The sequence below is a fragment of the Colletotrichum karsti genome, assembly GCF_011947395.1.
Source record: "Colletotrichum karsti strain CkLH20 chromosome Unknown Scaffold1, whole genome shotgun sequence".
NCBI classification, from domain to species: domain Eukaryota; kingdom Fungi; phylum Ascomycota; class Sordariomycetes; order Glomerellales; family Glomerellaceae; genus Colletotrichum; species Colletotrichum karsti.
Window position 1 is genome coordinate 1,153,014 of NW_024065901.1, and position 24,972 is coordinate 1,177,985.

A 24,972-nucleotide genomic window follows, 5' to 3' on the forward strand; every position below is an offset into this window, starting at 1 on the left:
TCACATCAGTGCAGGTACAATGCAGACTGCAGGTTCGGCCCGCAAGACTGCGCCAAGGATACGCAGGAACAAAAAGTCTACATACTCGTCAGCCCCCTCACGTGTATTCCGACTGACCTGCCTTTAACGGAACCTCACGGAGCTGTGCCGCTAAGACGCAGGTCTCCCTAGCCCCCAATATAGAGTTGAGTTAGCATGCCAAGACGTTAGTTGTGTGGGCAACTGAATCCTTCTCGGATTCATCTAATACTATACAGTTCTGTGGCCACTAAGCAAGTGAGTCGATTTCACGATGTAACCACTGCCGACCACGGGAACCACTTTGACTCTTACTGCGCCCCCAAATAGAGTACTAGTTCACCGAAACTGTCTGTCACTAGACCTATTTTGCAAAGAACCGAGGGAGCATCGCTCATACATAGGACTTCAACAGAACGGGATGAGCGGGATGATGGCGCGAAAGGTCCTTTGCTTACGGTCTCGAGGGTTCGGTAGTTGTGGATAACCTCGTTTAACAACTCTAAACAAAGCTAGATCGTCGCGGAGCTAGCTCTGAGTCTTCCGTCACCTTCATCCGCCGTTACCGAAGAGGCACTCTTGGTCTCCCCTTACACAGGCACCGGAAGTACTGTCTCGCCGCTTCCTTTGAAGGGGCTTCAGTCGGGTGATGTAGGGGCGAGGTCATTCTGAGCCGCTTATACCCATCCGAAAAAGATGTCCATGTGATTAATCCTACAACTAGAGTGAAATTTTGATCCTTCTGTCTGATGTGAGTTGACCCCCTGACGAGACTGTGCCGTCGAGTAATACTCCGCGGACGCTGTAGGCTGACAACGAGAACGGAGTTGCGGCAAGTTCGTGGGAGTTGGTATATAGTACACTTTGTATCCATCACTGGTAGTCATTGGTTCCCAATGTCACTCGTATACTCCCGTACCTCGTTCTCCGACCTCCCAGGATCTGGATCAACACTCCAGAGACACGATGGCGCCGATACGGAGGCTTTTTGTCTCGTTGGTGCTGCTGTTCAGCAGCATCGTCGTCTCGGTCGCCCAGACAGACAAGACGGACGAGGAGTGGAATAGACTCAAGCCCAATGCGCGTGTGGCATCTTTCCCGCAGGCCTTCCAGGAGGCGCCACCAGTTTCTCCTGACTACATGGTCGACAACACTGGGAATAGGCGAGGAGTGGCGCCAAATAAGGGTAGGCCGTTCCTTATACCGATGTGTTGTTTCCGATTTGGAAGTTCTGATTGATGATACAGGCAAATACAATGGACCTGTCTGGAAAGAGTCTGGCAGCTTCGAGGGCTACATGAAGAAGCTCGCGGAAAAGAAAGCGGCTGGTCTTCTCCCCAACTCGACAACAGGAGGACCACCGGTGCACACCAACAGCACACTACAGAATCGCCAGGGAGGAAGCTTCTGGCTTCCTTCTCTCGGACCTTTGGGCAAGGTTTGTCATCTTCTCTTAATGTTATTGTCGTTGTTGTTGTTATAGTCGTCCAGCGGAGTCGTCCGGCCTCTTTCCTCTTATTCGAGACGAATACGCTGAGACCAGGTGGTGTCAGGTGGCAGCAGCGAATGACGGCCATCGGCACGGTCTTTCCACCTCGTCACCCTGCCCCTGACTTCTCTCACAAACACCACTGTCACCATCAAAACAAGGATTGCCGCCTCCTTGACAAGATGCTTCGCCAACAGAGAGGAATGCAGCACCTGCTGACAATTGAAAAACATAGGCTCCCCATGCTGGAGACGGCTACGTCTTTTATAGAAATGTCTTGGACTATGGGGCCGACAACACCGGCGCGACAAACACAGAAGAGGCCATCAATGCAGGTGGGAACTCTCGCTGAAGCTCTTTTGATTTCGGTGTTCTGACGAGCGAAACAGCAATTATCGACGGTGACCGCTGTGGTGAAGAATGTGGAAACACGTTCGTCCTTGGCGCTCTCATCTACTTCCCGCCCGGAACGTACAAAGTCTGCACGCCCATTATTCAATATTATCTGACCCAGTTTGTCGGTGATCCGAACGACCGACCGATCATTAAGGGCTGTGACGAGTTTACCGGCATCGCTATGATTGACGTGGACCCTTATGTTCCCAACCAAGCGCAGCCCGACGGTGAGCAATCCCTTTCTTCTCAGTGATATCGACCGATCTCCAACGCAATGGTTTCTGCGCTCTGAGGCACTCCAACTAGGGGATAGTGGCCATTAGCCATCCCTGAATAGCGTCTATTCTTACAGACATCAGACTAACATCCCTCTTCTAGGAACCGGCGTCAACTGGTACATTAATCAGAACCAGTTCTTCCGGCAAATCCGCAACTTCGTCTTCGACCTTAACGACATGCCAGCTGCAACGGACGAAAATGACCAGAAACTAGTCCCAACAGGCATTCACTGGCAAGTCAGCCAAGCCTGCAGTCTGCAAAATCTCTTGTTTCGCATGCCCACGGCAGGCTCTGGAGGCGATCCGCCGACACATGTCGGTATCTTCACCGAGAACGGGTCCGGTGGTTTCGTTTCTGACCTTGTCTTCGAGGGTGGCGCTATCGGCTGGCGCGTTGGCTCGCAGCAGTATACGGCCACCTCCCTCAAATTTCGTAACTGTATCACAGCCGTGCAGATGGTTTGGGACTGGGGTTTCAACTGGCACAAAATCGATATCGAGGGCGGCAGCATCGCTTTCAACATCAGCGGCCGCGGCGGTATAGATGGCCAAGGTATTGGCTCTGTCTCCATCATCGACTCTACCGTCAGCAACGTCCCCATCGGCGTCCTCACCAACGACCATGCAACCGCGCCGCCCAACATTGTCATTGACAACACTGCATTCAACAACGTTGGTGCCATCGTCATCGTCGAGGGTGGTGATATCCTCCTCCCCGGAGGTAGCACCACCGTCGCGCTCTGGGCTCACGGCCGCCGCTACATCGGCGGCGAAGGCGAACGCGCGACTGGCCACGTTGAGAACCGGCCCACCAAGCCAGATGCCCTGCTTGATGGCTCTGGCAAGCTGTTCACCAGGCTTCGACCGCAATATGAAAGCCTACCGGTGTCGTCTTTCCTCATTGCGACAGAGAACGGCTGTAGCAATGAAGGTACAGGCGACAACACGGCCGCAATCAACTCCTTTTTGCAGCGGGCTGCCAGTGCCGGACAGGTTGCCTACTTCCCTGCAGGTATCTACTCCGTCCAGGGCACTGTGACGTTTCCCTCAGGCTCCAAGATCCAAGGAACTGGCTGGTCCCAGATCCAGGCCACAGGCAGCTACTTTGGAGATATGGAAAACCCCAAGGTTGTTGTTCGTGTTGGTGAGAAGGGTGACGTGGGCACAATGGAAATCGTCGACATGCTATTCACAGCTAAGGGCCCGACGGCTGGTGCCATCATGATGGAATGGAACATCCACGAGAGCTCTCAGGGCGCAGCGGCGCTCTGGGACTCGCACATCCGCGTGGGAGGCGGCATTGGCACAGATCTTGACATCGCCACATGCCCCAAGTTCAGCCAGAACGATGTCTGTATCTGCGTGTCCATGCTTCTCCACGTCACCACGGAGGCAAGCGGCTACTTTGAGAACTTCTGGGCTTGGGTTGCCGACCACGATAATGATATGAGTCTTTACTGGGAGCTTGATTCATCAAAGTCGCAGATCTCTCTCTTCGGCGCTCGCGGAGTGCTTATAGAGTCCCAAGGCCCTGTATGGATTTACGGCTCGGGCTCAGAGCACGTAATCTTTTATCAGTACGAGATGCTTGGTGCCAAAGATGTCTACCTCGGACACATCCAGACCGAGTCTCCTTACATGCAACCCAAGCCTGTGTCACCGTCGCCCATGGAAAAAGCCCTTGGCGTATTCCCCGGCGATCCGGACTGGGCTGATTGCGGCAAGGAAACTTGCGAGATGGCTTGGGGTCTGCGGATCATCGATTCCGAGGGCATCATGCTGCACAGTGCTGGTCTTTACTCGTGGTTCAACGACTATACGCAAGGCTGTCTTGATTCCGAAAATTGCCAAGAGAAGGCGATGGAGGTACGCGGCTCTAAAGATGTGTCCATTTTCAACATCTTCTCGAAAGCCGTAGAGGAGATTGGCACCGGCAACACCGACGGCAGCAGTATTCAACTCTCCGATGGCAACCAGCAGGGCTATACGAGCGAGATCAGCTTCTGGTTTCCCGAGGACGGCACGCCTGGCGGTGAAGTCATCTACATTGGACCCGAGGTCTACACCACGCACACGGCGCAGTGCGCAACACCTCCCTGCGTCTTCGTCATGCCGCCTACAACACTACCCAGCCAAACCACCATCACCGTGGACCCATACACAACGGAGCTCGAGGTCGGCGCGTCTTCAGGTGGTTCATTTGTCGTTACCACAACAACTGTGACCATCACTGTGGGAACCATTATCACGAGTGTAGTGCCGGTGTGGAATCATAACATCACTCGTGGGGAGACGCCCGGAGCCCCCTTCTATGTCACCCCAAGCGTAACGTTCCCGCCAACTGGTATACCTCTCACCAAGCCCAATGGCGATGTGACCACCCGCAACGTCACCCTTCCTCCGTGGCCGCAGATCAACGGCTGGCCGATCGGCGGCGGCAACGACACCCGGCCCGGTACAACCACCACTCGCGGTCCCGGCGGATCAGGCAGGCCCACAACTCGTCGCCCGACTACATCCGGTCCACCGCTCACCGTGACGTTCCCGGACTCTACCTACACGGCCCCTGGCGTCTATGTCACATGCCCACCGAACACGCACTACATAGCGGAGCACGACGCCGTCATCACTATCAGCAATTGCGACGAAGCCCAGGGCGGCACATCGCTCGACTGGAACTGTCCGCCCATTGCCACCGTTGGTATTGATGAGCCTACTACTGTGGACTTCCAGCTCGGTTGCACACGATGGACGGGCACTTCGACTCCGATCCCAACCATGACTGAGTTCCCTCCAGGCTACGAGCTTGAGTGGGTTGAAGAGGATGACGATGACGACGACGATGACACCTCAACTTGCCAGCTCTGGTTCTTCTTCGTGAGTTATATCCTCAGTCCTTTGCTTCTTTTCTGTTGATTTCAGTAACTAATACACACTCTAGATTTGCATTAACTGGGGTCGTGTGAAGATTGGTGGCTGGCGATGGAACTTCCCTGGCCCGATCGTCATCATTGGTCCGCCACCCATCAAATGGCCTGAGGGTGTGACTGTCAAGGGCTCGCTTCCAGGTCCCTGGCCGCCCATTACAATCAAGGATGGCAAGCCTACGATCCCTACGCGTCAGCCCACCGACTGTGAGACGCAAGAAGCCGAGATTTGCAGCACTTCGACCTTCATCTCGACCACGGTGACGGAGGGCACGACCAGGACGCTCACATCGACAGCCACCACTACGTGCGACACTATTCGTGGGTGTGTGGTGTTGGATGGGGAGTACGATACGACCAGCAAACGCGGCGGCGAATGCCCCTTCCTTCCCGCACTCCGTACCTTCGCACCCGTATCGTCCTTCCAAACACTGATCGCCAATGTCACTGCTACTCCCACAGCTGCTCCTGATTCTGCTTCTGCATCTTCCACCTCTGATGCTCAGGTCTCTGCCTCTTTGTCTGATTCAGCACCCGAAACATCAGCCATCGTGGACGACGACGACAACAGCGACAAGTCCGCCAGCAGGCTCACGCGAAGAGCGGAAGAGAAGCCACCCGATGGCCGCGACCACGCCATGCTTTGGTTGAGGTTCCCAGACGACAAGGACAGCATACAACAACTCAGAGATGTTCTTGCGGGTAAGGGAGAGGATGAGGACAACAAGCCCGAGATTTACACCACCTTGAAGGAAGTCAAGGGCACTGGTTACAATGCTGATGGCAGCGACTGGGTGCCCCTCATCTTTGTGCCGAACATGAGAACATGCGACATTGAATACTTCAAAAGAAGGAGAGACATCGTTGCCGACGCCTATGGAATCTACGCCAGGAATGTCAAAGCCAATGCCCCTGGCGGTGGCGACTCAGATGGAGACGGTGACTCAGACTCTGACTCTGACGCCAGCCGACGGAGGCGCAGAGAAGTCATCGACATTGGCCCGAAGAAGCACTGGGAACTTTCGCAGATCTCTATCGGTCCTGGCGAGGTTTGGGACTCGACCTGGTCCAAAGGCATGCGGAATGGCGGTCACGAAATGTACTACTATGCTGACGAGACCTTTGGCAAGGGCCAGACAATCTTCGTGTTAGAAGATGACATATGGGGGGAGAACCCGGAGTTTACTGAGGACTACTATGGTATAAAAGATGTCCCTTTATCACGACCGGCAATCGATAAGCTGGACGAGTTTGACTGGGGCCTCGCCGCAGCTAACGGTGGTGTCAATTTCGAGCACGGCACCCCAGTTGCCAGCAAGGTCACGGGCTGGGAGTTGGGCCTGGCCAAACAGGCCCAGATCATCATTGTCAAGGATCAGAGCAGGATCCCTGCGGACCCCAACAACATGATCTGGGAGCGACACTTTGAGAAGTGGGTGCGGGTTTACAATAAGGTAAAGAGCCTGGGCGAGGCTCAGCGGGGTAAGATCATCATCACCACCTCGTACGGATTTACCGAGGAAATCCATCAGAAGGTGATGGGAAACGCTATGTACAATCGATGGTGTAAGTGGTCTCCCTTGCAAAGTCCCTTGCCAGCTCCAATCCCCCGGCATGGCTTTTCTTTTCTATGGAACCAGATTTTTGACCAGCACACGTGAACAGACGACATCTTGAAGAAACTCGAAGAACTAGACGTCGTCATAATCGCCGCTGCACACAACAACTGGGTGGAACTGGGAGACGATCTGAGCGGCCTGCCCCTCAAGTTTGGCAATCCTGGTTCGAGCGATCGCAAACTCGATGGTCTCACTGTCGTGGGTGGTGTTGATGCCCTCGGCCGTTTGGGACCGCACAGCCCCCATGCCGATTGGATGGTCATGGCTCCGGCCTACCAGCTATTCACAGTCGAAACCGCTACAGGTGAACCGATATGGGGAAATGTGGGAAATTCGTTCGGTATGTTCATCTCTATATTGCTTCTCTTGCATCTGAGTGCAACATCCGCTAACCAGTACGAATGTAGCGGCGCCATTGGTCGCCGGCCTCGTGGCCTACTGGCGAGCCCTTCCAGGCATCAAGAACGGTTGGGGAGACGAGCTCAAGAAGCCGGCAAACGTGAGGAAGCTCCTGATGTACATGCAACGGGTGATGGAGGAGGTGAATCTTCCAGAAGATCTCGATGAGCTCGAGGTCACGACTGCCGATTACCCTGCCGAAAGACAAAACCTGGACAGTGTACCCTTCATTTGGACCGGAATGCACCAACAGAAGAATTGCCTCGTCGACCCAGACGCACACCCCAGTTGCCCCAAGGGGAAAATCAGCGATTTGGATCCATTTGGCGCCGGTTGCCAACAGCCAGGGGCGTCCGACCCGGGAAGCCCGAATGACAGCGCAAAGTTGGTCCGTCGCGGCGGCGCAGTTTGCGTTGTGCGCCCCGGCACCGGGGGGAGCGGCCCTGGAGGTGGTGGTATTGGCGACCCGATCACCTTTTCTCCAGGCCCCGCATCACCGACATGCGTCCCCGGCTCTCCGGGCTGCGGGACTCTATGTACTGGATACTACTGTGTGCCGACGCCGACGGGCTTCCCACCGGATCATTGGGATCCGGAGGACCCGGCGCACAAGCCGACAACCCGGCGACCCCCGACGACTACAGGCGGCCCACCTCTAACTCTACCTCCGTTGCCTACGGCTACGACGACATGCGCCTCGTATACGCCGACAGTGGTGTGCAACGGCAGTGGCGGGCAAAGCGTGTGCATCACCAGCAGTGCCTGCGCGACCCCGACGCTGCCACAGCTCCCAGAGACCGACGCGCCGTACAGCGGGTCGGGATGCGCTACTTACACATCCACAACCATCTGCAACGGCAGCGGCGGCAGGTCGGTTTGCATCACCGACAGCATCTGCCTGCCCACTCGCGCGCCCTGCCCTGGCTGGCCCGTCATCGGCACACCGTTGTGTGAGCCTGCTTTCCCTAGCTGCTTGAAAACCACGCAGGTCTACAAGTGCGCTAGGCCCACGGCACCTCCAGCAGCGATAGAGGCACGGCAAACTCCAGCACTGACACTGCCGCCAAAGATGGCCCAGTCCACGGCCAACGGGCGTTACCGACGTCACCAGGTCGAACAGCAGAAGGGGGAGCCTGTGGTTCCCGAGGCTCTTCGTGAACTTGATCCAGAGCGTATCCCTGTGATCGACCCCGATGTCCTGGAGGAATACACGGCAGACGACAGAAGCAACGACAGGAGCATCAACAACAGCACCAGCCTCGCTGCGCAGTCGGAACTTTTCGGTCGACAAGCGATCCCCTGGGGCTGCGGCGGCGCGGATACAGGTGGTTGTACAGGGTACAACATTTGTGTCAAGGGCATGTGCGCCAACGTGGGAAAGTTTTCCTGCGTGCAGGCCTTTGTGAACATCATCATGCACCCGATCAATACGGAGGTGGTGCTGGACGTCTTCGAGGAAGGAGAATCGGTTTGTTCCGTTTCCATCAAGTGCCTCACTATCAACTCGCCAGATTGTCTCACGGACGAGGCCAAGGGAGAGTTCGACTGTGGCGGCGGGAACAAGATCGCGGCCTGGGGCAACGGGCTATCGTCCGTCAACTACTACTCCAGCAAGACGAGCAGGAACTACATGCTGTACCTCGGTCAAGACGGAGGGGACGAGTACTATCCTTGCTCTGTTACTACTCGCTTCTGGGCCCTGTGTGTCGATAGCTACTGGTCCGCCTCCGAGGGACTTTGTCGGTCCTCGTATCTGTTGGATGGTTCTACCCGGCGGATTGATCGGGGAGTGGGTGGGTCGACGAATGAGACTTCGCCTGCGCCCTGAGGATCATCATGATCTCCTGTGTTGTTTACTTCTTTCGCCTTTGAGGCTGTTTTCCCTTCCTTGAGAGCTATCTTCTACAATCTATATCTTCTGTTCCTTCGTCTCAACTTCATGTGTATATATCTATAGAGTGTTTAGGAACGAAAGGGAAATTGAACTTCGTCACACATCATGTCTCAAAGATGAGCAACGCCTCAACGAGTGACATCTGTGTTTTGGAGCCTTGTGGACATTGTTTCAATGAAAAGAGTTCAGAAGAATGGGCGATGTTCCGCAAAAGTTTATAGGCAAATAAAACTGGCAAAAAGCATTGGAGCCAGGTGGATTCGAACCACCATCTCTCTCTCGCCTGGGAATATATCGGATTTTAGGATTTAGGGAAAGAGGGCGAGAGACGCTTTACCATTAAGCTATGGCCCCTTCGAGTTATCTTGTTAGGATATAATGCACTGAACTTTGCTATAAGGCGTCGCTTGTGGTGGCGGTTGAGCCGTTGAGGTATGTTGCGAAGACTAATCTATCACGGTGCCTCCTGTGGGCTTCAAGGTAGCTCAAAGCAGATTTGAGTTCTTGGGCAGTAATATGTGACTCTTACTTGGTCTCGCTTGGTTTTAACCTGTAATCAGAGAAGGAAAGTCCTACACAACACAAGAGACGTTCATGTTGTGCCGTTAGATCGTAAGGGCACGATGCGTTCCAACTTTATACAGTAACATTTCCCCGAGAATTTGACGAATTCTCAGCCTGGAAAGCCGCCTCGACACATAGAGCCTTTCTGACAGAAAACATGACAGTCATAATTCACTTGGAGCCTCGGTTGAGTAGGAATAAGGGACATGACAGTAATCATTCACTTCAAGCCTCGGTTGAGTAGGAATAAGGGTGTCTGCATTGTATCGCGCGGCGAATTGAAATCGTCGATGGAGCAGGTGCGGTGTTCTGACATCCAGATGGACGTATGCTGTGCCGCCCCAGTTTCTTCAATTCCGGCTAAAGCCTAAACCAGAATCCGTGGTTCCCAGCCTGATTCTCGGCGCCATTTTCTGGCGCCTGTCAGCGTATATTGTAGTTGTGGATGCATACAGCCTGGTCTGGAAATGGCCGTGGTGGGCTGATGTTGCATGTTGACCCTGTCATCGCCCTTTTCCGCGACTCTACTTCTGCAGGTCAGATCCCGAGGCTGTTCTTGGACTGAAAAGACTGCACTATCGCCAAGAGTGAGATATTAAAGTAAGCAAGCCTCCTGCAGGTTGGTCCGTCGGTGTCACATTTTGGCCACGGTCTAAGGCAGGCTGTGCCAAAAGTGGAATTCGATATCATTTCACCTCCTGAGCCCCGACGGTCCAGCCAACGGTTGGGTTCCTTGGCTTAAAGAGACACTCGCCCAGGCATAGCCGAGCGATGTTCTCTCTCACGTTGATTTCTCATTCATTCCAAGGCTTGAGTGTTTCAACAGCAGCTCGCTTTTTCCGTCGTTCCTTGCAACCAATCTAGTACACAGAAACCATATCGCCTAGACAATGGCAACTCCAAAGCTATCGAAGCCGCCGGACCCTATTGCCCAGGCGGCTGAAACGGGGAGAAGCCGCAGAAGCTATTACTCCTTTGGCAACGAAGGTATCACTGCAACCGTGGGCACGTCTGGGCGCTTGATGCAAATAAGTCGATACATTCCTGGGAAGAAGACTGGTTTTTGCGTCAGCGATCCTGACATGCCTCAGCCATACTATGTGTGGTGGCGCCTCGACACGCTCCTGTCCCAAGCTCGTGATATCTCTTCCAAAGCAGGGATCGGTCCATGTATGGACTCTTTATGTTCATGGGACTTCCCCGCCAAAGAAGATGTTGTCAATGATCGATGGCCAACTTTCTCTCGAACCTCGAAGAACGGTATTCCATTCAAGCTGCGATACGTGGCCTCTGGCAGCACTGTCTACCAGGAATTTGAATTCGACTACAGCGACGAAAAGTCGGAAGGCAAGCCACTGCCTTCTCTTTCGGTGAAACCCGACGTCCTCATCAGAGAACTCGATTTCGTCGATAACGACAACAAATTCAACAGGAATTTGAACGAGGGCGAAGCTTATGCTTATGAGACACATGTGTACGGCAATCGCATCTCTCGAGAACACAAGATTGGCAATGAGAAAATTGTCTTCGGCATACAGGTGTTGAACGAACAAGCTTCGGTCGACTTTATGGAGTCCGAAGATCCCCTCGAGCCTGTTGCCCATCCTGAGTCTGTCGAGACGTCTGAGTCTCCCGAGCCCACCGGTTTTGTTGAGTCCACTGAGCCCGCTGCCTACGCAGAGTCATCCGCGTCCGACGAATCGGCCCAGTCTGTCAAATCCACCCACCAAGGTCCTACATACAGCATTCATTGGAGTTCAGCAACGGAAGAAAGTGCGTTGGAAAACGGTTCAAAGGGAAAAGTTCTGAAGATAGTCCTAGCTTACACGCTTGAGGCTGTGTCGGACGACGAATCTGGCCGGCTCCCTCCACCCTCATGGAGTAGTTACTCTGAAGCCAAGAATCTCTTTGAGACCTTCGAGACCCACCCCTTGGTAGACGATCCATCTCTTGACTTCTTCATGAGAAGAAACCTAGAGCACATCCTATCGGTCTGCAGCATTCCGGTGACCGAGACCAAAGGTGATGAGATTCCTGCGATCGCCCTCACTTGCGGTGATGTCGACGGGCACCGCGTTGCCTCGGCAGCAAGCTTGTAAGTTCCAGTGTCCACGAAGCCATGTATTAGTTTCACGTATTAACTAGAGATACTCAGCTACGCCTTCCAGTTTCTTCTTCTTGCGTTGCGTCACTTCAGGTTTCAGCATGAATCATTGCCGTGCAGTTGCGGGAAGACGCCTTCAACCACCGTTGGAGGTCCTTACATCTGCGTTATGAAGAGGCGCATCGAGCGTGTATGCAAAGGCCATATCAAGTGGCTGTTTCAGGAGGTCAATCCATCTGGCAAGCTATTTTGTCCCAATTATTGGATCAACGGCGAGGAAATCACCGGGTGGCAACAGAACGAGTATCTTCCACAAAAGTCACTTGTCGATGCCCCTTTCCAATTCATTAAGGCCGGCGACTTCTATGAGCTCATTGGAGAGAAGATGCCGAACGTCGAAGCCCAGGCTATGAGGTTGGCTCTCAAAGCCTGGGTAGACGATCTTGACAGTATCAACAAGCTGGGACTCTACGCGTTCCCATGTTACGAAGAGGACACGGATAGGGAACCGACGCAGACCTTTTATCTCACGGATCACGCATTGATCTGGCAAGCTTTGAAGTCCGCGGAAAACATTCGCCTCGCTTCCAAAATCAAGTCTCAAAAAGACAAATCTTATTCGTCGCACAAACTGCAACAAAACATTCTCAAGAGATTCACGACCGAGAATCCAATGTCCAAACAGAGAATGATAGCGGCGAAGCGAAGCCCGGCTCAAACGCGATTTCTTTTCCGCGCAAAAGACGCTGCTCTGTTTCGCGCTATGGAATTGGGACTTTTCAAGGCCCCTGGAGCAAGTGTTGAGAAGGGCGATTTGCAAAGCAGTATCGATGTATGGAATAACACCATCAACTGTCAGCAACATCATGAAGAAAACGACGACGCTGACTGGGACGACCCGCGAAGGTTTGCATTGGCTATCATCATGGCTCAGTACAAAAAGCCCATGAACCTCCGACCAAGAGCAGAGATGCTTGAACACGCCATTTCTGTGCTGCTCAGGAGCTCCTCCGCCAACGGAAGTTTCTCTGGAAAGCTTGCTAAGCATGAACCGGCCATTTACGAAAGCGAGAGGCTGCGAGACAACCACTGGGGGACAACATTCGAGGTCCCTTACATTCTATGGAAATACTATTGTGCAAGGCCAGAAGACGAACGCCAGGCTGTTGAGGCCAAAACGGTTCATGACCGCCTCGAATCCATGTCACACACCATGACCCAGATTTGCACACTTTTGGGCGATTTAGCGGAAGGGCAGACGGGATCGAAGGGACACAAACGTCGCCATGGTTATTGGATGAAACACAACTTGCCCTTCAATAACATGGTGGACGAAGAAAACATTATAGAGCTACAAGATGAGTGGCTCTACAATGAACCTGCGTTCTTCTCCCCGGCCCCGGTCATCCAAGCGGAACCGAATGTTTCTGGCGAAGCAAGCAATGACCATCGAGCAAGCATCGAAAATTTCAGACTAAGAAACACCCACTCAACTGTTGTTCCCATGAGAACTAGCAACCAATTTGTTGGGCTCATGATCGATGTGCCCAAACGAAAACCACTCAAGAAGAAGAGGTCTGAGGAGGAAGGAACTTCAATTATTACCATCACAACTGATCAGGGTGTCTTGGACCTCACGCGAAATGTGAGGAGGGACAAAAAGAAATCTAAGAAAAGGTTCTGGGCATTTGTCTCTGCAAGCCCATCTTCCAACCAGGCTTGCATTGAAACAGTCCCCTCGGGAGAAGAAAAGGAGGCGAAGGAGATAGAAACTTTCGTCTCTAGACACGAGACTTACGATAACTTCTTTACGGAAGTAACAGCTGCGATATTGAATACTTGGACGACGGAATTTCACCTGTCATTTTACTCGCTCGTTCAGGTCAAGAAAGAGCGTAGTCAACGGACTGGGGATATGGGAGAATCGCGTGATATTCCTTTTCCAACGCAGAAGATTGCCATGGGTTTCCGATTTGAAGGCGACTTTTTCGATCGATATTGGACTTGTCGCTTCTTGGAAGCTGATCCAGAGAAGTCCAAGTCTTCGAAGGAGGAAACAGTTGGGAGGATGAGATCTATGCTTGGTCAGGCTGGTAAAGAAGAGTGGGTTGATCTTCAGTATGGACTTGTTTCAACAGTAAAGACAGGTCCCTGGCAACAACGCAGAGTCTTGGAGCTCAAACTGTTCGAAGCGGTCGTGGAAAGAATGAATGAGAGCGCAAAAGGCATCCTAGACGAGGCCAAGGAAATATTCGAGGGGAAGAGGGATAACTTAGAGAAGAGGCTGAAATTGCTCAATGAAACGCAGGAAAACTCGAATCCAGCACGCAAAGTAAACACGCCAACCGAAGCCGACGGGCAATCGAATCTATCTATAGATTACCGGAGTTTTCTTGTCACGAGCAGGCAGCTCCAGAAGTTCCAAAACACATTACAGGCAGTGGAAGGGGACTTTTCGGAGAACAACGCGAAGATAGAGTTATGGCTGAAGCGAGAGAAAGATCGCCAAGCGGAGCGGCCACGATGGACGTTCAACGACGAAAGTCGATACCGCGTCATCATACACAAGTTACTCGTCAAAAATGACCGCAACATTCAGGAACTTAGGAGAAAACACGCCAAAATTTCGGGTCTCATCGAATCAATCACGAAGGAGCTGGAGCTTGTGCGTAGCAACCTCGAAATCATGCGCAGCGACCAAGATCAGGAACGCAGCAACCTGGACCAGAGACGCGCCGAGGACATTAAGCTGTTCACGTATGTGACGGCCTTCTTTCTACCATTGGGCTTCGCGACTGGTGTGTTCAGCATGAGCGAAGCGCCTGAGGTTCAGACGCTTGGAAATATGATTGCCACTGCAGTCGGAGGGTTGGTGTTCACTGCGCTGCTGCTACTCGCTGCGAAAAGCATCCATATCAAAGACTTGATGCGATTGCTTCGGTCAACCAATTCAGGCTTTGGTGGCAAGCAAAGCAAACTCGCAAGTAGGAAAGCGGCAGCAGAAGAGATCGCCTCCGCAGAATCGAGTGTATCACAGGCACCATCAACTCCAAGGTTTCTCAGACGGTCTTGGGGTCCAGGGCGAGCACCTCATCCTAGAGAGGAAATGCTAGGAATTCAAGTGAAAGAACCAGAAGAGATGGACTTAGAAGAGGGCAGGGGCGCAATCAGCTTATCTCAGTTGCATTTTGATAGCGTTCAGTACACTAACCAGAGACCACGCAGCTTTTAGGGCATGGTCCTAGGCAAGATGGCAGAGAAGGCTGCCAGAAAAGGAATTGGAATGTCTCTCTTCTGAATCTTTCATTAGTTTTTATGGAGAATTTAATGTGTAAATACTTGCTAGACATGTGCGAATGATGATACTTGCGAATAGTACTTGCACAAGACATGCGTCTCTAATCTCTTTACCTCACGCTGTTACGGTGAAGTGCCGTAATTACAGAAACAAAAGCGAATGGGAAAAAGAACAGGCCATAGATAAACCATTGGTATCATATGTAAATCTCCAACAAGAAGCCTCATCGTCTTCAGAAAGGGATTCTCTGTGTCAAAACAACTTTCCCTCCAAGTATGTTGGCAGTTGGTCCTTGCCCATCAATTTCTCCGCTCACCCAACTTGTTCCAACGTTTCTTCAACATCTCCATAAGCATACCCCGACACTTTGAACGCTCAAATCGATCGGTATCGGGCCAGTGGCATTTTCGATAGAAATCCTGCGCCTCCTACATTCGTCAAATCAGCAAAACTTCAACCACAACCACCAGCCAGCACAAGAGCTCACATGAACCCATTGCCGGTGCTCCTCTTCAAAGTCCTTCACTCGCCAGATTTTCCAGTCCGCTCCGGGCATGTGCGTGGGTATTGGAATCATCTCGCGTGAAATCAGACTCTCTCTCAGTCCTTTGAAATACTCCACGGCTGACCGGGGCTTGTCCGTCCGCCAGGGCTCGTCCTCGGGTATCTCCTCGTACGACAAGTTTGTGTACGCATCATGAGGCGTGATCTCGCCTTTGAATTAATTTGCCTCGCAATATCAGCGGTCATCAGTTTAGATTCTAATTGATCATATTGACAATTCTTCTCCCCGTGTGCGTTGCTAGCCAGACGTCCCCATGCAGTTTCCACTAACGAAAGTGCCTCTTCAACAGTTCCTCCGCTCAACGCTATCCCCATGTAAGTCAAAGTCGCCCTCTCCAGTTCCGAAAAAGTAGCGGATGTAGTTTTCCCGGAACCGTAGATATCTGCAACTATCTCCATCGCCGGGATCGGCGTCGACGACATAGTCACGCGCGCCGCTAACTTCCATCTTCTGCAACGATTGTAACAATTACATTAGCCTTACAATCCACACAATCCATTTCGTGCATCAGTAGAGACTTGCCGTCACACCGCATTCGTTGCATATGGCAAAGAAGTGCCCGTCACAGGCACTGACGTAGCAGTAGAGGTTCTGGAGTTCCAGCCTCGAGACCCCGAACTTGTCGTTGAAGTTGGCATGCGCCTTCCGAAGAGCAGAGTGACCGCCGCCGCCGCTCGCATCGTCGCAGACCCATTCGTTCCAGGGCGGCAGGCCTTGTCTGGCATTTAGGCCTTCTGAGGATCGGACCCGATTGCGACGAGCGACATTGGTCTCAAGATCACGACGTTGGACTTGAACGGCTCCGCTGACGAATGGAATGCCACTTGCGAAGAGAAAGATGAGAGAGGCGACAGTGCTTGTAATCTAGGTTCGGATACGGTCAATCACTTGATCACCACAGACCAGAGTAAAATGCCTTACCATGATGAGACTCTCTTGCTTGAATAGAACAGGTTGCCGAGATCAAACTACTGATATAGCGGTTTCACTGAAAGAGGTGGTAGACTGGATAGAGAAAGAGGATGCTGCAGACCTTCGATCTCGAGGCAACGGGGCCTTTAATGTTCACCGAATCCAGTCAGCCTTTATCCAAACTACAGTAAGACAGCTGGGTGATGTCAGTCCCGACCTTCGGGGCTGCCTCGCGCGCAAGGAAGCTAGCAACAGCACGGGTTCGTTCAACTGCAGATGATATCATCAAAACATCTCGGTGAAAAAGGATTCGGAACTGTGCTACGACGCTTCTCCTAATTTCATTGCCAAGATGTTGGATCTTCCAAGCCTCGCAGTCATCCGAGACAATGGCACAAACTGCAAACCCATCTCGCTGCTTTAGGGCAATGGAGGTATACTATTTCCAGGCCACAGAGGTGCTATTACGTTGATTCGGCTGTTCGGTCTCCCTCAATACTGGAAAGTGGTCGCAGTTTTCCTGCAAACAAGGCTACAGGTCGCCTATGACGCGTACGCAAGCTGTCAAACTCATGGAGCGTGAACAACAATGACGAGATGTGAGGAAACATTTTATCTGGGCTTTACTCGTTTCTAGAAGGCCTTGATGACATCCAGCGTGTTCTTGCACCTGAACCTCATATCTGGGCGCTTGCATTATTGTGAAGTGATGATACAATTGAAGTATTCATCTCGTGTCGACGAGAGTGGTTTCACTTCGTCACAGAAACGTTAGAAGACAGATGGGGTCAAAAACTATCAATATTCTCATAATTGATAGAAAGGATTAACGAAGCCGAGGACATCCATATCCCCCGAACGCACAAAAACACTCTACTCAACCGCCCTCCATTGGTTCCTCAAGTCCTCAATCATATAGATAGTGGTGTTGGACTGACTGGTTCCAGCCTGCATCTGGCTAAAATAAGCAGCACTCTTGACCCCCCAGTCCGTGTTGTTGTACGAATACGGGGAAGAGTAACCCATCCCGCTCGGCATCGTGGAGCTGTGCATGGCCAACCGCGAGTACATGGCGCTCGTCTGCCCGGCGCTGATGTTCTGCATCACCTGCATCTGGTGCTGACTCCTGAGCATCTGGATCTGCGGCGTCACCTGCGCATACACCCGGTACCTCCCGCGAGAGTACTCGACCAGCTCGTCAGCGCTGCCCCGCTCGCACGCCGCGAGCCACTTCTGCCGCATCAGCGGCGAGTACATGCAGCACATCCTCCGGCCGACCACGTGCTGGTTATGTAGCTCCACGGCCAGCTTGGAGGACGACTCGGCACAGAAGCTGAGCCAGCACTCGGGGCAGATCGTGCACTCGTCCCAGCCGTACCACCTGCGGTTGTCCACCTCCTCGTCCCGCTCGCACGGCGGCACGCCGGCGTACTTGCGCACCCAGTCCGAGAACCGCGGCCACACGCCCGTCTGTAAAGCCTCTTGCACCTGCGCGTACTGCTGACGCCACCTCGGCGCCGTGCGGTTGAAGCTGCAGGCGACGAGTGCCTGCGACGAGCCGTCCGCGTCCGCGACTTGTTCGAAGAAGCGATCGAGCCCGGCCGTCTTGAACAGCGCGGTGTAGCACGACACGCAGATCCTGAAGTCGTCGCGGACGTCTCCCCCGGCCAGGGTGTACCAAGTCCCGTGGCGGATGCCGTTGTGCGTGCAACGGGGGTTGGCCGCGATGAGCTCGGCCGATGGCACAAACGAGTCGACATCACCCGGGGGTATCGACATCGCGGCTGCCAGGAGAACGGGGAGGTCCTTCATGCTGCAGTACCACGGGTCCGGGCCGTGCATGGCGGTGTCTTCCGGGGGGATGAACTCGAACTCGCGGCTCAGGGCGGTGAAGGCGAATTGCTCCTCGTAGCACTTCTCGCAGGTCCTGATGCTCGGGACGCGTCCGCCCCGGAGCCGTACCCACTTCCTCGAAGAAGACGACATGTTGTCGTCCCCCCACTGGCACGTGGGCTGGTTCATGTGGTTTGCCGCGGAGCAGGCCCAGTCTTCCCAGGTGCGGCCCGGGAGGACGGGGAACTTTTCCGAGATGCGGCGGATGAATCGGAGGGCTACGTCGCAGGCCCAGGTCTCGCCTGCCGCGTGTGCTCGATCGTACGGGCCCCAGTTCCCACGGAAGGACGCGGCCAAGATGACGTCCTCGTAGCACGCCTCGCAAGAAAGCATACCGAGGAGCCTGTCGTCGAGGGGCTTGTACCACACGACGCCGGCTTCACCCTTGACCCCGGCTTCCCCGTGGCAGTCTTGGACGGAGAGGCGCCTCTTCATAAAGTCGCGAATCGGCTTCAGGTCCCCGGTCTTTCGATACGCCGGGAGGAGTGCTCTGGTCAGGCGTGGCACGTTGAAGCGGCAACGCCCCGTGGGCCTGCGGGTGCGTTCGAGGAGATTTGACAGGTCTGTTTCGGCGAGGTACTTGTGTTGACAGTTGGTGCAGATGAGGAAGTCCGGCAGGTCGGGTAGGCAGTACCAATCGGATTCGTATTCGATGACTGCAGGGGCGGGACAGATCCAGAAGACCTCGTTAGGCGCTCCGTCCATGGTCATTCTGGGCTTGCCGACTGGTCGCTCGTGAAAGTCTTCGTCTTCGTCTTCGATTTGTCGTGGCTCGATTTCGGGTGAGGCATGGCTCTGGATACCGGTCCTTTCCATCTGAGAGGACAAACGATCTACAGCCGGGGCCGGAGCCGTGTTTTTCTCTGGGAGAACGGCAGAGCACTCTGAGTTTATATTTTCTGAAGCCAGAGCTTGAGATGCAGGTCTGAAGGATAACGTCTGCATCCAAGGATAAGAAGTCTCAGGTTCGGCGTTGCCCGTGGTACGATTCGCCGCTTCTTCAACCTTCTCAAGGGCTTGGTTTGGTCGTGTATGATGTGGCACAGGTGGGGGAGGCGGATAATGCACATGTTGGTGGTCTATTGATACTGTACTTGGTGTCGCTAAATTATCGTTTGTTGAGGTCTCCGATGGCGAAGTTTGTGAATCATGTTGTGTGTTGAAAGGCTGATAGTGGTAGGGCTCGCCGGTGATGTACTGTGCGTTGCTTGGAACTGGACTTTCTGAAGCCTGTTGAGTGTGAGAAGATTGTGCCAGTTTCATATCGCCCTGACTTTCTGAAGCCGATGAGATGCTCGATGTGCCATAGATCGACTGCTTTACTTCAGGGGCACTAGGAGCAGGACTTGAGCCATTCTGACATGCAGAAGAGTTGGACGGTGACGAAACTCCAGCGGCCTGGTGCTGGCCGGAAACCCGATAGTGCATAGCCCCATCTTTTCCCGACTGCGCGCTCGCTGCGTTCGGAACCGCCGAGGAAGCAGCTTGAGTTTGACAGGCCGGGGCAGAATGGTGGTGGTTCGCAGCCGAAGCGGCCTGCTGCGTACCCAGTGATGCACCGGAGTATCCGATGGACTGGAGCCGATTCATGTGATGAGAGCTCTGATTCTCAGCCGCTCGCACAATCGCCTGCATGCTGGTGAGAGACTCGTTATAGCTTTGGTTTACCCGCGTGGCCAGTTGCGAAAACTGAGTCCGCCAGTCACCGGCATGAAGTCCTTGGGGAGTAGCTGGCGGGGGATGAGAGGTGGACGATGAATAATTATAGGCGCCAGGAGATCGCATGCTGTATCCGGCCATTGGCGGACTCTGCCGGTATTCTGCCGGGTTGTACGGTGCATGTGTGGTCGGCGGCGGCGGCGAATAATGGGTCGCCGGACTGACGGCCCGGGGCGGGGGCGGGGGCACGCCGGGCTGGCCCGGGGGCGGCGGGTAGTAAGGATAACTCATCTTCGCGTGCATTCACTACCTCCAGAAATCATTGAGAAGCACGAACACCGCAGAGCAGAGGGAAATCACACGTTATAAACCAACATGAAGCTATTCCATCGGCGCAATTGAAGGGATGAGATGGGGCATTCGCAGCGCTTCAGCTGAAGGCCAAGAGCAGGTCAGCCGCAGCTCGGCGCCGGTGTTGGAATTTGAACTGCGCTGAGGCGTCCACCTCCGGTTGCGGTTGCGGGCCGTCGACTCTCGTCTTTATCGCTTGTGTCAACCTGACACATGGTTCATCGGAATGGCTAGCTTGACTGTCAGCCCAAGGCGGTTATTCAAGCCAGCCGTTGAAAACGGCAGCCAAGGCGTTCCCTTGTTTCGCACGAGATGACGGCTCTAGTTCTTGTCTAGCTTACTGGGAGTAAAGATTGGCGAGGATTGACTCAAGCCAAGTCTGGCATCCAGGCCGAACATGCTGTCATATCCGGTTCCATAACGTCTTGGTGAACAATACGACATGAACAGTGCAGGGCAAATTCGGAGGGACAAGCCCGCAGAGTATGTTAACTTATCATCTATTCAGTATTTGTGGGGGTATCAATCCCAAGAAGTTGATTCCAGAAGAACACCAAGTTACCGCGAAACTCCTGATCCCGACGCGTCAAGTGACGTCGTCACAAGCAATATATCTACATGAAGTCATAAACGAACGTGTACCTCTAGATAGGTTGATGATCATAGCGAGCGTTGGTGTTCCGGCGAGGAATCGTCTACCACCTCTTCTTACCATTAATTTCTTTTGGTACAATGACAGATGAAAATGATGCTGCTCTAGCTGTACCAAGTCTGCCCTGGCTTCAGACTGTTGAGAATACGGCATCTCGTCGTGACACAAAGCTTCTCACGGTCGAGACGCTTGAACTTGGGGCCCAGAGGACCGGAAACGTAGTGGTACTGCGCAAAGAGACGCCATTGGCGAATATCGGCGAGACTGTAGAGCTTGTCACCCCACGGGCCGGCGTAGTGGAACCAAGAGGTTGGCGCATCGGGATTCTCAGCTGTTGGTACGAGACTGGTGGGGTTTTCCTTGCGATGCCCGCTGGCGACGTCTACCTTGTCGTCCAGATCATCGTCGAGGTCCTCGTCCAAGTCCTGCGCATAGTCGTACCAGTAAGAGTAGGCATTCTTTGCAGGATCCCAGAGGGGGCCTTTGTCGGTGACGTCCTTGAGCATCTTGAACGGCAGCACATAGGGATGTTCGCCCGCCTGTGCGTACATGGCGTGAGATCCAACGGCGGAGTAGATGACGGGACGATCACCTCGCTTCTCGACGGCGTGGTACGTGTAAGCCTGTCCGCCTTCGTGTTCGGAGAAGAAAATGCCACGGGGCACGCCGTTCTCGAATCGCATCATGCAGTGCTCCCAATCTCCGACATGATTACCAAACCGGATAGTCAAGACGGTCTGACCAAGGTTGTACGAGTAGAAGAAGAACCAGAAAGCGTCGACAATGCCGGAACCCTTGTCGACGAGAACTAGCACAGCTGGGGCCTTGGAGTAGCCTTCCTGATCGGGCTTGTGGGTAGGCGTGTCGGGCGGGGGCAGCGGCTTCTGGTCCCGTCGGCGGAGATGGAAGTCGCCGGTGCGGGCGTGAGGCACGAAATGTGGAAACCGGCGAGGGTCCGAAATGCGGTAGACTGGGTGGTCGCGAGAGACATCGAACCATGTGGTGTCTTCCAACGGAGAGTGCACCTGATCATCGTCTTCGATCGGAATATCCTCATTGCCGCCGTCTTCTTCACCGCCGCCTTCGTTGTCGTCGTCGTCGTTCCAGGGTTCAGGAATACCGACGTGGCTGTGCAACCACTCGGGTCTCTGCTCGACGTCTTCGTCGCTTGTGAGGTAAACCATGCCGTCCTCCTTATTGAGCTGGTGCAAGTCCGAAAGCAGAACCGAACGGTTCAATGCTTGCTTCTCAAGGTAGGGCGTCATGTGCTTGATGTGCTCCGCAATGTCGGCAGGCCAGAAGTTCTCACCCGAGTACAGGTGAACCAATGGCGCATACTTGAGGACGTAGTCGGGAATCTCCTTCAGCGTCTTCGCGTCGGACTTGTCCTGGGGCTGGCGCATCCTGGATACGGACTCCCAGCCATGGTGCCGTCCCTCGTCGGTGTACAGGGATCTCAGCTCAAGACGCAATTCGTCGCCGTCGGTGTCGTTCTTGAAGGGGAGAAGAGCGGCAGGATCCCACGAGAGGTGGTGAACACCGCAAAGACTCAACCAGCGGCAGGCCTGGCGGTCGACCCAGTACGGGCTGCTACTGATCCATCTCTTGTCCTCGCGCTGCTTGGCCGGGTCGGGAGGGTTGGGATTCAGGTAGCGGGGCAGGAACCATGCCAGGAAGGAGATGGAGAGCAGGACGGAGAGGGTGATGGTGATGCGCCGTATGTAATACATCGGGAAGTGGTTGAGTCGGCTCCAGGCCTGGTGGCAGGTTGGTAGGTTGTTGAGAAGAAAAAGTGCAGATGGCGAGGACGGACTGGCTGCGGCGACTTTGTTCACCTAGGTAGGTAGTGTTTGTAGATCTTTTTGGTTAAACAAGTTGGTTACGGAGGCTGAGTGATGGTTCGGAGGGGCCTCGGAATGCCGGCACGTCTTGCTCTAGCCAGCGGGGACTCGCGCAGCATCACAACCTGAGAGGATTCGAAGGGTTGGCAAGTCGAACAATGAAGTTGTCAGGAAGTGAAGGAGGGGAGGTGGAGGGGATCGAGCGGAGACGTGGACGCATGGCCGGTGGACGCTGAGGCCCCGTGGACGGTGTTTTGTGTCGTCGGGTTGTGTGTGTTCAAGGGAAAGTTAGGTTTGTGAGAAGAAGGAAAGCAGCAAGCAAGCAAGCTTCGGGTTGGTTTGGGATGGGACGGGAAGGGATCAGGTCCATGGATGTACGGTATGTATGCGCATGCGGGCAAATGCTGGCTGACACTGGCACGCTATTCGTACGGCGACAGCGAGACAGCGAACAGCGACGACCCGACGACCACCTCAGAGACAGCAGACAGCGACAACGGCAGAGCGGCAGCGGCAGCGGCAGCAGGCACCAGGGACGCTGCAACTGACACCCTTGGCCGGGGCTCGGTCTCTGCAGCCGCCACCACCGACTGGGTCTTCCTTTGAACGCTAAACCCGAAGCAGCTTGCCTTAGGATCTGGACGCCGTCTTTGGGACAGCATCCTGGCTGCGTCTCAAGTACATGTACCTCGATCTGATGCCTCACCTCGAGCGAGATATCTTCATATTCCAGCAAGTCGACTTACTAACTCTTTCATTTGGCATTCAAATGTTGCTCACATCCGGAGGACTCAGTATTGCCCAGAATACTGGTCTTGAGAACCGTATGAGGTACCAGAAAAGTCACGGCTTGGTTGGGGCCGTCATACATCCAGTCCACTTAGCCACGGCCGCAGTTACTAAGTCTCGAGTCTTGAACATGAAGAATGGCATGAATACGAAAAACACTTGGATCATGCTCTTCATCTGCTCCGTCTCTATCCACCAGACATGTCCGCGGACCCGTTCCTCTCTCCTACGGCATTTCCGGCAGCTCCGGTTGTCACGGTGGAACCCGTCGGAGCCGAACATCACCACCGACGGCAGCCTGTCGTATTCTGCGCCGGCCGCGGAATGCGGTTCAGCGCTTTCCATTCCCAGTACGGATATAGTCTCGTCTCTGGGTATGAACTATATGAGCGATCAAGAGTTACTATGGAGCCAGAGACGAATTCCCCGGAGGATAGTCCAAAGGATAGCAAACGGCCTCGTGGTTACTATGTCAGGCAGAAAAGCTGCCACAGGGCGTCACAAAGTCACCTAACCCTCCCATCAGCCACCAACAATTACTACAACTAATCCTTCAGTCTAACCATGTCAGTGCCGTCCGTCACGAAGGCGCTGAGCGGCAGAAGGGCTTTTCGAAATCTCCGACTCCAACGTTCGTCTCTTGACCACCCCAGACGGTGAACACTGAAACACCACACACGCACACAAAAGTCGCCGTTTGTACAGGTACCTCCCCGCCACCTCCCCTCTCCAAAAGTCCACAGAAACCTGGCAGGAAAGAAGGGTTCAGATCTGCGGGAGCCAGTCAGATCCCTGCAGATTTCCCACGAGGGGAGGCGATTCGGGAACGATTGAGTGAATTCACAAATGGTCCAGAAGGTGTGGGTTTGGCGGGATTTATTTTCTTACTGCGACGCTGCCACCTGCCGACCTTTTTTTAATCCACCGACTTTTCAGTGTCTGCAGCGTCCGTCGGTCAGGCACTGCGGTGTGGTTGGCGTGTTTGTGGTCTTCGCGCGGCAAGGGGCATCCGATCCCCTCCCTGGTGGAACATGGTATCACGAGCGAGCAGCATTATCCCACGACACTGCATGTGAGCTGGCAGACGGCTGCTAGGCGGGTTATGGAGCGGACTAATAAGTCTATTGACTCATTAATATGGTGGTATATCGGACTATTTCCCTTTTCTTTATGTAAAAATGGTGGCTAGTCCTGTCTCTGTGCCTCGGTGCAGGTGAGGCTCTTGAATGATGCTTTTTCGGAGGGGACACCGCTTCCACAGATTAGCCGCAGCCGCTCACCCACAACACGCAGTCCATGTATGCAATAATTGCTGCCCATGTCG

The 24,972-nt window shown here is 53.9% G+C and overlaps 4 protein-coding genes across 4 annotated transcripts; 2 read left to right on the top strand and 2 right to left on the bottom strand.

Moving 5' to 3' along the window:
* Positions 1-984: 984 nt before the first annotated feature.
* On the top strand, positions 985-8,954 carry CkaCkLH20_00263 (uncharacterized protein; the record flags this gene model as incomplete). Its single annotated transcript, XM_038882983.1, has 8 exons — positions 985-1,204; positions 1,266-1,456; positions 1,743-1,842; positions 1,897-2,130; positions 2,282-5,058; positions 5,123-6,674; positions 6,774-7,067; positions 7,135-8,954. 8 exons carry the CDS (start codon positions 985-987, stop codon positions 8,952-8,954), a joined length of 7,188 nt encoding a protein of 2,395 aa, XP_038751688.1.
* A 1,520-nt stretch (positions 8,955-10,474) lies between these two features.
* On the top strand, positions 10,475-14,787 carry CkaCkLH20_00264 (uncharacterized protein; the record flags this gene model as incomplete). Its single annotated transcript, XM_038882984.1, has 3 exons — positions 10,475-11,679; positions 11,740-14,672; positions 14,726-14,787. 3 exons carry the CDS (start codon positions 10,475-10,477, stop codon positions 14,785-14,787), a joined length of 4,200 nt encoding a protein of 1,399 aa, XP_038751689.1.
* Positions 14,788-17,336: 2,549 nt separating this feature from the next.
* Positions 17,337-19,172, bottom strand: CkaCkLH20_00265 (uncharacterized protein; the record flags this gene model as incomplete). The annotated part of the gene is made up of 1 exon (XM_038882985.1): positions 17,337-19,172. The coding sequence occupies one exon, from the start codon at positions 19,170-19,172 to the stop codon at positions 17,337-17,339; it is 1,836 nt and encodes a 611-aa protein (XP_038751690.1).
* Positions 19,173-21,122: 1,950 nt separating this feature from the next.
* Positions 21,123-22,748, bottom strand: CkaCkLH20_00266 (vacuolar protein sorting protein 62; the record flags this gene model as incomplete). The annotated part of the gene is made up of 1 exon (XM_038882986.1): positions 21,123-22,748. The coding sequence occupies one exon, from the start codon at positions 22,746-22,748 to the stop codon at positions 21,123-21,125; it is 1,626 nt and encodes a 541-aa protein (XP_038751691.1).
* Between the last annotated feature and the right edge of the window lie 2,224 nt (positions 22,749-24,972).